Source organism: Ruditapes philippinarum, unplaced genomic scaffold, assembly GCF_026571515.1.
Source record: "Ruditapes philippinarum isolate M1 unplaced genomic scaffold, ASM2657151v2 ctg299_1_1_1_1, whole genome shotgun sequence".
NCBI lineage: Eukaryota > Metazoa > Mollusca > Bivalvia > Venerida > Veneridae > Ruditapes > Ruditapes philippinarum.
In genome coordinates this window covers 122,677-138,323 of record NW_026858411.1, presented here as the reverse complement: position 1 = coordinate 138,323, position 15,647 = coordinate 122,677, and the positions used below count along the sequence as shown (strand labels likewise).

Here is a 15,647-nt window from a genome sequence, read left to right as displayed (position 1 = left end):
TATATCCCTTTTTAGTCTATCATTTAAACACCTTACAGACGAATGTTCTAACCAGCCCACTTCTTGTTATCACAGATTTGAACTTTTGTTAATCGTTTCGTACAATTGTAATGCACAGCGACATTATTTAACACATCTGATACTGTTAACTTGTACTTAATCCTTACTCTCATTATGTCATCTTGACATGCTCATATAACAAGATGGACGAATGGACTGATTTCGAAATAATATTTGATATTTCTTACATAATTTTTTATAGTCCAATCTTAATATCATTTTCATTGCGTATTCGTTGGAAATTTGTTTTCTGTTTGACCTTTTAAGCATGTCAATAATCTTCTTATGGGTTATACTGTCTCATATTAATGTCAAAGAATATACTGTATAAATAATATTTTATGTACCATGAACGTTTCATATGCGCTGCCTTTTAGGTCAATTACATCACTTGTGTTACATATTAGTTCAATTACATTTACGGTACAACATGCTTAAGTGGTATCCAACCTTTCAGAGCTTCTTCTTATCATTTCAAGTTATATCTTTATCATAAAATATGAATGTAAACGGATCATGTGGTCTTCTATTACCGAGTGGCTTCAAATCTTTGTCCATCGCCGCGGTTTATTTGGATTGGACTCTTTCATGTGATAAAGCAATCTAGCTTGTTTACGGATGGTCGGTTGCTTTACTCCTGTGCCCGCTCGTGTCTGAATTATGCACGAATGGGCACCTGTGATTTCCTCCATCAGTAAAGCTGAAAAGTGGTCATATGACTATAACAGAGTCGTTTTGACTTACAATCCATTAATCAAATAACAAACAAAATCTAAAAGTCTAAATTCAAACGAACAGCTGTATCAACTGCTTGAAGATATACGCGTACAGCTGTAACAATAATAACATATTAAGGCATACTAGCAGTCAATTTCATTTAAATTCAGCTCTACGTTTCAACTCTGTTAACTCTCTTATGCAAAGGTTGTAATTTTAAGTAAGATTGTAATTTTTTTTCATTGTTAAAAAAGTATAAATAGATGTTCAAATGAAGATTATGTATCATACATATATGACAAAGGAGAGCTTAGTCAACATAATGAACACTTCCTTACATATAAAAAGTATGATATAAGAATATAAAAATCTACTCTTGTTTTAAAGTTATTCGATTAATTTTGGATTTGTTCAAATGTTAAAATTGTAGTAGTCTCTTTTACTTTTTCAAACTACGCTTCTCGCAATGTGATGCACAGACCCAAACTTAACGAGTCTGACAATTTCAGTTTTAATCTCTGTTTTCATCGCTCTCTCCCTATTCACAGAAAAACCTTCTAAATAAATAAAGATGGATGTTGTAGATCATGATGATATTGATGTTGCTTCTCTGTGTGGATGTTGCATTATACATTTGTCAAGAACCATTTCAGTTTTGAAATAATATTTCTAGACATGAAAACATGTTAATCGAACAGCTGAGAAATAACTTTTGTAAGTAATTTAGAGGAAACAAACATCGATACCAACTACGTTAATAAAGTGAGGAGTATGCAGCTGTTTGAAGAATAAACGTTTCAAGATAAAGATACAACCAGCGTATAACTATAAACGACACATCATTTGAAAACCCATGATACTTTTTTCATTTATAAAGCTGTGCAAATAAAAATTATTGTTACATGTATTATACCTTCATCAGCTTAGAAGACATAATATAATGAAAAAACAGAAATTGAAAGGGTTGGGTCCCTTTGACAGAAGCAAACAAAACAGCAAAAATAATATATATGAAAATTGACTTTGTTTGATTTTTCTGCTTTTGAAGGTTAATGAAAGACACTTCCTTACACTGAAAAACAACATTTTTCCGAGATTATTTTAGCTACAAAGTAACATAAAAAAAAATATATAAACCGATAATTGTTGGAATCGTTTTACCTATTCTGTACATGAAATCCTAAATGAAGTTAATTGTGAATTCGTGAAGCTGAAATCATGAATTCATGAAGTTGAAATTGTGAATTTTTGAAGTTAAAATCAAGAGTACATGAAGTTGAAATCGTGAAATTGAAATCGTGAATTCACGATGTTGAATTTTTAATGTTGAATCGTGAGATCATGAAGTTGAAATCGTGAAAAAGTTAACTTGAAATTGTGAGTTCTCAAGGCTAAAATCGTGAATTCCGTATGCCCGAAAGCTAACATGGTGAATTCACGGTGATGAAATCGGGAATTCATGAAGTTGAAATGTCCCCACCGGTCTTTTGTACTAAACTAATTGATGTCCTACATTACATATGCTGTATAAATACACAGAATATTACGCTTATTAGAGAGCTAGTTTACACTTGTGCAGAAAAATCACGTGTCATGCAGAATATACTGTATTGTACGATTTATGTTATTTTGGTTTTGAGTTTCAATGGTAAGTAATTGTTTTATACAAGAATCGCAAATGCTTACGTTATTTCCACATTGAAGCATTGCAACGCAAAAATAGTATTTATTTTCTTAAGACTAAGCATTCTTTTATGTGCAATGTTTAAATGAATGTATCAAACTATGCCGCAATAAATTTACTATAAGAGTCTCTTTTTTATTGTTTTCCCTTCCTTATCCTGTTTTATGCATATTTATTCTTTTGACGGGAGATATATTTTACACATTTTTATATGGTCTATTGTTTTCCAAACGAAGTGAATTTTTTTTTTCGCCAAATGCTATACGCCTAATTTTACATGTATTTTGATTATTATCTTACACGATGTGAAGCTCTGAAGTACTTAACTTTAATTCTTTCACTTCTTTATTACTCAACTGAAACAGATGAAGTTGCTTCCATGCCCGGAAACAAGGTAATTGTATATTATTCTTTGTTCACAAAGATATATCGAAGTTTTGAGACACTACCACTGGAAAGTGATTGCATGATTGTGACAGTACTTTTGAACCAGTAACTGACTTTCAAATTAGCATAATCGGCTAATCATCCCTAGGGTGTCATATATTTACACTTAGAAATGTTGTATACCGTAATTTTTTTATGTGTAAAAACTAAGAAATCCTGTTTGTGCTATCTGAAGTTTAATTAGTTTTATACCTGACAATAAACGCGACGCTTGACAATATATATGACAATTTTCGCGGTGCTTGATACTTTACATGACAATTACCGCGACGCTTGATACCATACATGACAATTAACGCGACGCTTGATAGGATACATGATAATAAGAACGACGCTAGATACGATAAATAATGATTATAGCAAAGCTTCATACGATACATGACAATTAAAGCGAAGCATGATACGATAAATGATAATTATAGCGACGCTTGATACGATAAATGATAATTATAGCGACGCTTGATACGATAAATGATAATTATAGCGACGCTTGATACGATACATGATAATAATAGCGACGCTTGATACGATACATGATAATTATAGCGACGCTTGATCGATACATGATAATTATAGCGACGCTTGATACGATACATGATAATTATAGCGACGCATTATACGATACATGATAATTATAGCGAAGCTTGATACGATACATGATAATTATAGCGACGCTTGATACGATACATGATAATTATAGCGACGTTTGATACGATAAATGATAATTATAGCGACGCTTGATACGATACATGATAAATATAGCGACGCTTAATACGATAAATGCACAGGAACTTGAAATTCTATCAAATAACCAATATTAATGATAATATCCAAATATACCCCCTATATACTATAAATAAGTTTATTTATAGTATATAGGGGGTATATTTGGATATTATCATTAATATTGGTTATTTGATAGAATTTCAAGTTCCTGTTTATTTATAGTATATAGGGGGTATATTTGGATATTATCATTAATATTGGTTATTTGATAGAATTTCAAGTTCCTGTGATAAATGATAATATAGCGACGCTTGATACGATACATGATAATTATAGCGACGCTTGATACGATAAATGATAATTATAGCGACGCTTGATACGATACATGATAAATATAGCGACGCTTAATACGATAAATGATAATATAGCGACGCTTGATACGATACATGATAATTATAGCGACGCTTGATACGATACATGATAATGAGGGGGCGCTTGATAGGTAAATGACAATTATAGCGACGCTTGATACGATACATGATAAATATAGCGACGCTTAATACGATAAATGATAATTATAGCGACGCTTGATACGATACATGATAATTATAGCGACGCTTGATACGATACATGATAATTATAGCGACGCTTGATACGATAAATGATAATTATAGCGACACTTGATACGATACATGACAATAATAGCGGTGCTTGATACGATAAGTGATAATTATAGCGAACGCTTAATACGATACATGATAATTATAGCGACGCTTGATACAATTCATGATAATTATAGCGACGCTTGATACGACAAATGATAATTATAGCGACGCTTCATACGATATATGACAATTATAGCGACGCTTGATACGATAAATGATAATTATAGCGAAGCTTCATACAAAACATGACAATTATAGCGAAGCATGATACGATACATAATAATTATAGCGACGCTTGATACGATAAATGATAATTATAGCGACGCTTGATACGATACATGATAATGAGGGGGCGCTTGATAGGTAAATGACAATTATAGCGACGCTTGATATGATTCATGACAATTATAGCGAAGCTTGATATGATACATGACAGGTGTATCTCTCATTGCCACGGTTTCTATTCGTGTATTTTACTTAACAACTTGTTTTGAATCACAATATGAAGATTCGGACTGAAAATTGGAAAAGAATAGGATAACATGATCAATTTTCTTAAGGAAAGATTTAAAACCGAAATAATGTTTATGACTTGAAATTCTTTAAAATAATTCAGTTAAAGATATATCCACCTTCATCACAAATAAGTTATTCATTGACATCGTTTTCTAAGTATACATGTATTACAATTTTTCAGAGCTGTGTTATTTAGAGACCATATTGAGCTCGCTGTTGTGAATGTATTTTACACCCTATTCGCTTGCACATGAAACAATATCACACCATTGCATTTATACCAAGCACTTTTTGTTGTTTATCATCAAATTTATCAGTATAATATCATAAATTTCATGTAGTCCTTTCAATAAGAGTCGAATTATAAAAGCTAGGAAAGATTTTAAATTAACCTAAAGGTAAATTTCGCAATTCTAGCATTTTCTATCCACATCCCCAGGGTGTCTGACAGTGGCTCTTCATTTTAACATATGATATTTCAAACAATGCTACCCAAGGGTGTCAGACAGTGGCTTTTCAATTTCTTCGAGATGTATACATGAGCAAGACACCTGGCTCGCACCGGTGCTGGAAGGGTTTCTGCCCAAGGGTGTCTGACAGTGGCTCTTCATTTTAACATATAATATTTCAAACAATGCTACCCCAGGGTGTCACACAGTGGCTCTCCGATTTCTTCGAGATATATAGATGAGCAAGACACCTGGCTCCGCACCGGTGCTGGAAGGGTGCTGCCCCAGTGTGTCTGACAGTGGCTCTTCATTTTAACATAATATTTTTCTATGAACATGCATACATACATGGAGGAAAAAAGATATAATAATACCCACTGGTGAGAGCTATATATAATAATACACACCGGAAAGAATGATGATATCATAATACATACTGGAGATAACGGGGACGTTATAATCCACACTGGAGGAAAAAAAAAAAATACTGGTGAAAATGATGATTTAATAATTCACACTAGAGAAAAGATGATATGATATTACACATTGTAGACAGAAGCATACTGACAGACTTACACTGCATACAAACTGACTTGTTCACAGTCATAGAAGAATGCATAACCCCGACCCCGACGATGACAATATACTTTCAAACAATGTTACCCCAGGGTGTCAGACAGTGGCTCTTCATTTTAACATGTTATATTTCAAACAATGTTACCCCAGGGTGTCAGAGAATGGCTCTTACATACTTACATACATACATAACAATACCCACTGGAGAGAAAGAAGTTATAATGATACGTACTGATGAAAACGATGGCATTATAATACATACTAGAGAGAAAAAAGATATCATAAGACACACTGGGAGAAAGGGCGATATAACATAACACACACTGAATAGAATGATGATATTATAATACATAATGGAGATAGTGGACATAGTAATACACACTGGAGAAAAAGAGTATATTTAATATTCAACACTTGAGAAATGGTGATATAATAATACACACTGGAGAGAGAGAAGACATGATATTACACACTGGAGACATATGCATATTGACAGACTTACACTGCACACAGACGGACTCATAGTCATGGTAGTTTGCATTACCTCGACCCCGACGATGACAAAAGGTTTTCAAACTATGTTACCCCAGGATGTAATAAGACAGTGGCTCTTCATTTTAACAATATATTTCAAACTATGTTACCCCAGTGTGTAAGACAGTGGCTCTTCATTTAATGTATAATACGTCTGTAGTTTGCCACATAATTGCAAATACAAGTTACGAAATGCGATTATGTGTTCACCCTTGAGCCACGATGAGGCCTAGTCATAGTCATAGTAGTATGCATTACCTCGACCCCGACGATGACAAAAGGGTTTCAAACTATGTTACCCCAGGATGTAATAAGACAGTGGCTCTTCATTTTAACAATATATTTCAAACTATGTTACCCCAGTGTGTAAGACAGTGGCTCTTCATTTAATATATAATTCGTCTGTAGTTTGCCACATAATTGCAAATACGAGTTACGAAATGCGATTATGTGTTCACCCTTGCGCCACGATGAGGCCTACAGACATGCAAGGGAAAAAGTTCATTGCTTTATAGACATGAAGTCTTGACTGAACCCTTTATCAGCTAACCCTAGGGGTCCGGTCCAAATCATAACAAAAATATAACAAAAATAAATAAATCAACAATATACACAAAATTGCAACAAAAATCATCTAATATTTTTTTCTATTTCTTGATTGTTTAATGTGCCTTTTTTTACTATTTATGATTGGTTTTTTTTTTTAAATTTAGGGACACGAAGTCCAGACCGGCCCCATTATCAGCTAACCCTAGGGGTCCGGTCCAAATCTTAACAAAAATAAAACATAATAAATAAATCAACAATACACACAAAATTGCATCAAAAATCATCTAATATTTTTTCTATTTCTTGATTGTTTTATGTTTTTTTTTTACTATTTATGATTTTTTTTTTTAAATTTAGGGACACGTAGTCCAGACCGGACCCTTTATCAGCTAACCCTAGGGGTCCGGTCCAAATCATAACAAAAATAAAACAAAAATAAATAAATCAACAATATACACAAAATTCCAACAAAAATCATCTAATATTTTTTCTATTTCTTGATTGTTTTATTTTCTTTTTTTACTATTTATGATTTTTTTTTTTAAATTTAGAGACACATAGTCCAGACTGGACCCTTTATCAGCTAACCCTAGGGGTCCAGTCCAAATCATAACAAAATTGAATACAGTCTTTTTTTTTCCTTAGCGATTCAATTTTTGTTTTCTTTTAGCCAGGGTCCATATTTTGTCTTTAATATTGTCAACGGACAAAGACTCCCACTTTTCTTTCAGACTAGGCATTTGGTCCAGTTTGACAGTGATGCCTGTCTTGTTTGGTCTTTTATTCAACTCGGAGGACAAATCGATTTCATACTTGAAATCCATTGAAAAATCATTCTCGGCATGTGCCGTCCAACTGCGCCGCTTTCTCACAGTTTTACCTTTAGTGTAACTACGTTCTTCAATGGAACTGAAGATAGTATTTTGATCAAATGGTGTCTGACATTTATCCGCATGAACTACAACTTAATAAAACGAACTCTTCAAATTTTAGTACATCATTTTTGGATCTTCATATTACTATCAACAACAATTCTATTCACACGAAAATCTATGATAAAAGAGATGACTTTGACTTTTGTATAGTTAATTATCCACATTTTGATGGAGACGTACCCCATGCAACATCTTACGGGGTTTATGTTTCCCAGTTAATTAGATTCGCTAGAGCTTGTAGCAACGTAAAGGATTTCAACGAGCGGAATATTTTTATTACCAGCAAGCTTCTAAAACAGGGCTACCGCTATCATAAATTACGGAAATATTTTACTTAATTTTACAATCGTAACTTTGATTTAATTTCCAAATTCAATAGTGATTTAAAAACTCTTCTGCGACAAGGGATTAGCCAGCCTGGTTTTTATGGCGATGTGATTTACAAACTTCGTAAGATTTTGGGTCATGGTAATTTTTCTGCTGTTTTTACTAAAATCATTAAACGTTTTATTAAAAGAGGTTATGACCCTACTATTTTAAGACATACTGCATGTTTAGTGTTCAACCCTTTTACAGTTGGACACTACGCTTTCCTCTTTTGATTGCATCTGACGGACCAAGTGGGAGACTCTATGATGGATAGTTCGTAAAGCCCTTTGGGACTGAATTGTCTTAATGTTCGTCTTCTGCCTTGCTTCGTCGGCCCTTGTAGGTGATTTTCTTGTTGCTCTGTCTTCCTTTAGGACATTGAGTACTTTTGTTATGGTCATTGGGTTTACTTTTATATGTTTCTACATGATCATTTTAGTGTTTTACTTATTTAACCTTTTGTAACCATGACAACTGTTAGAATTTCACTTGGCGGGGATTCATTTTATTTACACTGTCTCGTTTATAGGAACATGGTGGGGCTAAGAGCGAGGTTTGGTGCACCATTAACCGGTTTAAACTCCCCAGCAGTCATTATTATGCTGCTGACCGTTCCAAGGCGGCGCCCCACTGTGTTCCTCAGATGTATGTCTTATGTTGTTTCATACTGTTTTGGTGACACTTTTGCTTGTGTCCCTTGTTGTTTTCTCGTCTACGGTAAGTATCTTCCCCATTGCCTCTAGTTTTTATTTCTTTGATTACTCCCCACACCCTCCCCCGGTCACCTGTCCCCTTCCCCTTTGTGGGCCTATTTTTATTTTCTTTGAATTCCTAATCAGTTACAAATTAATTATCATTTAATGATTAACCTGTCCGTGCTCTGTCTTTGCCCTGTCCTGTTTTTGTTTGGGGTCCCCCTGGGCTCCTTGCCATTGGTTCTTGTTGCAGGGTCATGTGGGGGATGCGTTCATTGAACGCCGCCTTTCCTTGTTGATCTTGTTTATCATATTTTTTGCAAATCAAAAATTTCTGGAACGGTTGCGTCAGTTTTGTAAACTCGGTACCCATGTAACGTATTGCACTTCTGAATTTTATATGGTCACTAAACTCATTATTGTCTATTTTTAGAATCCTCTTCCTTAGTTTCGTTTGCGTATTTACTCGTCGTTTTGTGATCGCCTTTGAAAGGCTCAGGGCAAGGCCCTTGCATCTTTCTCGGTGCCCCTGTGCCGATCCTGGTTGTAAAAACCCTCGAAATTCTAAATACGAAAGAAACTTACTGAGGTTTACAATTACATTTTTTGCCCAATATGGCGACTTTTCTGTCTGACGTGACTTAAAGTAGTTTAATAGCACCTGTGGGGTTGATTTTTCTAATATATGACAAGGAGTGTCCAAGCAGTCAATATATCTAAGATACCTTTTTATTATTCCCATATACTCCCTTGCTCTTTCTCCTGTGACGTCTCCACCTATCGAACTTTTCAGATGAGAGACCCAATTATCTAATAAGTGTCTTCTTCTCGTGACAACCACTGGTGCACGGGCCTTGTCAGCTTTCTGGGGCACCAAGGGCGTAAACCTTCGGGCGTTCATATCCCTGTCCGATGCAACTGACGGAGGTGCCTCAGTATCGTCTGACCGGCTGCCATCTTCCGATTCGGAAGGAGGTGGGATAAGCCACGACATATCTGTCACTTTGATGGCCTCTTTTGCCCGGCGAACAGAGGCCGTCCTCGTGAAACAGTGTCCTTTACCTCTTAAGTGGAGAGGGACGTCTGCTACTATCGCGGCACAGTTGCCCACCGGACAAACTTTATAACTCCTCCCACGATACTTGTACGTACCTAAAAAAGAAAAAGAAATAAGAATAACATAAACCAACACAATTAGGCATGCTACCCCCGGATATAAGACAATGGCGTTTTAATTCAAATTATAAGTGAATACTGTAATTATTTTTGTAAGACTGTGGCATTTGGCATAAATAAGGGCTCTCTACCCCAAACCAGCATATTACAAAAATGTCATATAGTGGCTATGATTCTGCCCCAATGCACCATACTGGCTCTACTTCCATTCCTGTTATCACCCCTACCCTAATCGTCGTATACAAGCTCTATACTTAACTCACAGTGGTTTTTCAGTACCAAATGTTAATGTTCTATTACAGAGACCACTTTTGTGCTTAAATGTTGAATTCTGCTAAAGCCGGCATGCTAACCCAGGATATAAGACAGTGGCTTTTTAATTCAAATTATAAGTGAATACTGTAATTATTTTTGTAAGACTGTAGCATTTGCCATAAATAAAGGCTCTCTACCCCAACCCAGCACATACCGAAAATGTCATATAGTGGCTATGATTCTGCCCCAATGCACCATACTGGCTCTACTTCCATTCCTGTTATCACCTTTACCCTAATCGTCGTATACAAGCTCTATACTTAACTTTAAGTGGTTTTTCAGTACCAAATGTTAATTTTCTATTACAGAGACCACGTTTGTGCTTAAATGTTTACTTCTGCTTAAGCCGGCATGCTAACCCAGAATATAAGCCAGTGGCTTTTTAGTTCAAATTATAAGTGAATACTCTAATTATTTTTGAAAGACTGTGGCATATGCCATAAACAAGGGCTCTCTACCCCAACCCAGCATATTACAAAAATGTCATATAGTGGCTATGATTCTGCCCCAATACTACAGAAATCGATAAAGTTAAAGTACATATTTTTTTATTCATCAGTTAACTATTTTAAGTATTTTGAGACTTCTAAACGGTCGAAGCGGTCACTCCTCTTTATTTTTGTGCAACCTTACTGTATTTGTAGCTGGTTTTTTTGGCACCTTAAGACGATACGAGATAATTGATTATGTTTAAATAGTATTTGCCAAAGTATGGTGGCATATTTCTGCCAACAGTTAACCATATAATAATGACATTAACTATACTACTAACTAGTTAGTTTAAGTGTTAACACGATAAATAACAGACACTTAACTAGATATTTTTCTGTTATATTGATAAATAACGAATTAGATAACTTTGAAAAACACTAAAAAGTGCCCAAGGCTACCAACACTTACCAGTTAAATAAAAGATAATTATCTGTTTATCTATAAAACATTTGTGTTTGTTACTAAAGTAACAGATAATTATCTACATAATTAGATAAATTTCAAATTTCCAGTAAATAGATGATTTGGAATGTTTGAAGGACTGCTAAATCCCCTTCCGCATCTGACATGAAAATGTACTTCTTGACCTTTAACCAACCATGCCCTTGATGTTGTGCCATGTATATCATAAACACATTTTGATCATCAAAAAAGCATGTCTCAGTTATTGACCAATTATCTTCCATATTTAGAAGGTATATACATTTGTAGATAACCCTCTCTTTTTATTTTTTATGTCACGGTAACTATTGGTTGTTTTAGACTTCATATATTGACAAGTTGTTTTTACATATTTGGTAGTATAATGTTTTAAGCAAAGTTGCTATACCATGGGCGGACACGAACGTGTTACGGACGGCCATACGGACGCCCTAACGAGAGGACACTTATTGGGTACTTCTTTTGTTTAAAAGTACCAAATAAGACCATAAAAGTACCGGACAATTCTAACGGAATCAATAAAATTTACTGTAACCTTTTATATAGTTCTTGGTAGCCAACAAGTGCAAATGTGTTCGCCCGGACAGGCGAAAGGACGGATGATATTCCTCTTTTTAATTTCCTTTGCGGAAGGGGATTACATTTTAAAAACTTTTGATTGTCAGTATGTTATAGAGCGGACATGAAAAATAGCTGTTTTTTTTTTCATTGGACTTTTGATTGTTTACTTGACATTGAGGAACGTGACTCGTTTGTTGCACTCTGTACATGGTGTTGTAATGATGATCATTTCTGCCAATTTATCTTTAAAACGTTGCAGCGGTTTCAATGTTATGGAGTGGGCACGAAATGTAGACATTTTAACACTTGACCTTTAAGTGTGACCTTGAACTTGGCGATAGCAACCAAATTATTGCACTCTCCACATAATTTATAATGGTGATTCATTGTCCAAGTTATTAAAAAGTTGTGCAGTGGATAAACGGGTGAACGGACTGTCTGATTTTACAAAGGTGATGTTAGTTTAATAGAATCTGATACTCGAAATAGAAGTATCAAATTCCTAGAAGTTAGTGGCATATTAAAATGCGTCTGTTTCACATGTATCATATCCAATGACATAAAACATATCTTTTAAGATAAATCACATTCACATGGTTATATTCGTTCCGTGACATTTATGGTAAAACAGCTTTAGGGTTACTTAAACTGCCAGAGCTTCTGCTTATCATTTTAAGTTTATATCTTTATCATGGGACATTAATGTATATAAGTTAATATGTCCCTCTATTGCTTCAGGTTTCTGCTCCTAACTGCCGTGTGTTTGGATTGTATAACCATATGACATTAACAAAGCCAGTATGACTTACAACCTATTCATCAAACAAAGTAACACAATATAAAAATGAAAATACAGACAACCAGCAGAGAAACAAATTTTAATTATTGCTAGTTTCAATTGCATAAAACTTGTAAAGACCATACAGCTGTAAGAATATTTAACATATTAAGGCGAGCCTTATGTCAATCACATTAAAATTAGCTTATCATAAAGGTCCATTTACTCTATCCTACGAAGGGTAATGTCAGAAACAATATGATTTCAAACATGATTTTAGATAAGACGATAACTAAGGCCCAACAATGAGCGATATATTTGATCATTTAGAGGTCCGTTACACTTCTATTTATATTCCAACTGCAGTGTAATCAGAGGTTTAAATCTACTTAATGCATCATACCTTTATGTCAATTGAAAGCTTAGTAGACATATGACGTTTCCTTACAAAAAAAATCATTATATGCCTCTGCGAGTGATTTAGCTTAAACTTTAAACTTCATTTTTATAATACTAGACTACAAAGGCCAACAACTTTCTTATCTCAAAATGGAAAATATGGTTTTCCTGGTTTGATCATGACAAAGATTGCAAGGTGAATGCTGCAGATTTAGAAACAGCAAGGTATTTACTCACTTACATTATAAATGATAACGGTGATAGAGTTTTTAATATTTGAAAGTTAAAATAATACGAAACATAATTTCGATATTATGCTTCAAGTAATATCGTTTGAAAATAAGACAACTATTTATTTGCCATGTTTGTTGCAAGATGTGACTATATAAAACTTATAAAGAAATTTACAATTAAATTATTAATACAAGAATGAAAATATTGTGAATGATGTTTTAGGAATAGATTCGCTAATCTCCATCATTTAACTTCTAAGCGAAGGAAAGTTGCAGTGGATACATACACCAAATGGTGGGGTGAGTACCTAATGTGGGGACAGTCAGAAATCACGGAGGCCGAATTTGTTGAGTACCAGAGAAAGGCATATGAGTCAGATAAAGAAATGTTTGTCAAAAGAATGTGGGAAAACGAGGAACTTGTATGTAACTTAATGGACATTGATGGAGATGGGATGATAACAGAAAAAGAACATATTGTTATGTTTGAATCGGCCGAGCATAACGATGAGAATGTTGACCGTAGATGGTTTAATGACTTGAATCCTGTTAATAGAAAAATTTCGGTCAAGACGATGGTGGAAATTTTCTTACGCTTTCTCACGTGCGACGACAGCTTCAAACCTGATTTAATAGTAGAATTATATCAAACTGACACTCTGTAACTTTATTGCAATGCCTATTACTCCGATATATAATAGTTTGCCCGAAGCATTAAGTAAGATATTTATATTTCTTACCAATTCAATGTCAATTTTAAGGTCGGAAATAACACTTCCTTTGTATAATTTGGAAATGAAGTCGATGAGATACAATGCAATTTGTTTTGATGATTTTTTGTCATGAAGGACATTTACTTTACAATTACCAAGCTCCAACCATCAATTATTTGTAATTATTATGTCATTATGGTCACACATATCCAATGATTAAAGATCTGCCAGCCACATAATTCATATAATACAAGTAACAAAGATTAGTTTTTGTAGTCAGTTGAAGAAATTGCATAAAATGGTGAAATGAAAACTTATACAATAGACGTTTATATGCATGCATTGCATTAATCCTATTCAATGTTTTTTATAATGAATTGGAAAGGGTTCAGCTGTACTAATGATGGAAAATATAAAAGCTTGCAGAATTTTCACCGAATTATTCCTATAATTATTAACAATGATAAGTGAAAAAATCTAGGAAAAATTTATCTCTTGAAACCAAGGGCAATAAAAAGGAAGAACTCGTTCTGATTGAGACTGTTCATTAGATAATGAAAAGTAAGTGCGACATCTTTCATCCCTCCCTAACACAAGCTTATGTAGTATTTAATCTACGACATATTGCATAGTTTATTCAATTTGACTATTTCTCACCTCGGGCAAAGCGTATTATCCCCGTGACCATTGACACTGACACTTATTGTCATAAGAAGAAATGCAATGCTTCCTTTCTTTTAATGTAAATAATCTGTATACTAGGTGTTGAATAAATAAGTCTAATTTATAGGAAAATTAGGAGAGATATGTTACATTTTATTGTTAGCTTGTTAATAAGGTGACAAGTGTAAGATATGCCTTTACGACTGCATTGTAAAGATACTGCTTTCATAAAAACATATTGATCTTCGTTTCCTATTTCTTTCTAAGACTGATGAATTACCACAATTTCCTTTACCTTATCATGTCTCAGTATCTTTTTTACCTTATCATGTCTCAGTATTTTTAAACTGTTTAGACTTTGCCTTTTTCCTTTTATTGATAAGCATATTTCAAATGAATTTTTCAATTTATACGCGTCTTGCAAGTAAAGTTTCGGTCGAATACACCATACTTGTTATGTACATACGATTAGAGCTAACCTGCCTGAAAAGTTGAGCACACAAAAAAAATATTGAGAATATTTTATTTTTCGCCCATGTTTTCGACTGTTTAGTGTCCTGCTGGGCTCCTTGCCGATAGTCCTGTGTTGGGGGATGCGTTTGTTGGATGCCTCTCTTGTTGATCTTGGTTTTTTATATTTTACTGCTTGATAATTAAGATTTATTTTAATTTATAAACTATGAAATTTTTGTTAATCAGTACATTTGTACAATGCTCTAAGAACAATGTAACAACCTTGTAACTTATTCAGAGCGTGTTGTTACCAATTCAGAGCGTGAGCTAAAACACTTTAACATTAAACTTTGTAAAGATTGTGTATGGATTTTTCTTTTCACTCCAGATTCTCGTACAATTTGTAGAAATGCTGTAACTACTATGTTATAACCTTGTTGCATCTTTGTAACCAATTTTCCAATTTCTGACCGTTTCAATGGCTTGTGCTGTAGCACTATA

The 15,647-nt window shown here is 34.1% G+C and overlaps 1 protein-coding gene across 1 annotated transcript; it reads left to right on the top strand.

The window, feature by feature from the left end:
* The first annotated feature begins 2,360 nt into the window (after window positions 1-2,360).
* LOC132753110 (sarcoplasmic calcium-binding protein-like) lies at window positions 2,361-15,228 on the top strand. Its single transcript, XM_060743533.1, has 4 exons — window positions 2,361-2,425; window positions 2,827-2,855; window positions 13,203-13,309; window positions 13,541-15,228. Exons 1-4 carry the CDS (start codon window positions 2,371-2,373, stop codon window positions 13,980-13,982), a joined length of 633 nt encoding a protein of 210 aa, XP_060599516.1. The 5' UTR covers window positions 2,361-2,370; the 3' UTR covers window positions 13,983-15,228.
* The last annotated feature ends 419 nt before the right edge of the window (window positions 15,229-15,647 follow it).

Coding starts and splice junctions, on each gene's coding strand:
- LOC132753110 (XM_060743533.1), top strand. CDS start 2,371: ATGCAGAATATACTGTATTGTACGATTTATGTTATTTTGGTTTTGAGT. Junction 2,426..2,826: donor TTTGGTTTTGAGTTTCAATG/GTAAGTAATTGT, acceptor CAACTGAAACAG/ATGAAGTTGCTTCCATGCCC. Junction 2,856..13,202: donor CTTCCATGCCCGGAAACAAG/GTAATTGTATAT, acceptor TTATAATACTAG/ACTACAAAGGCCAACAACTT.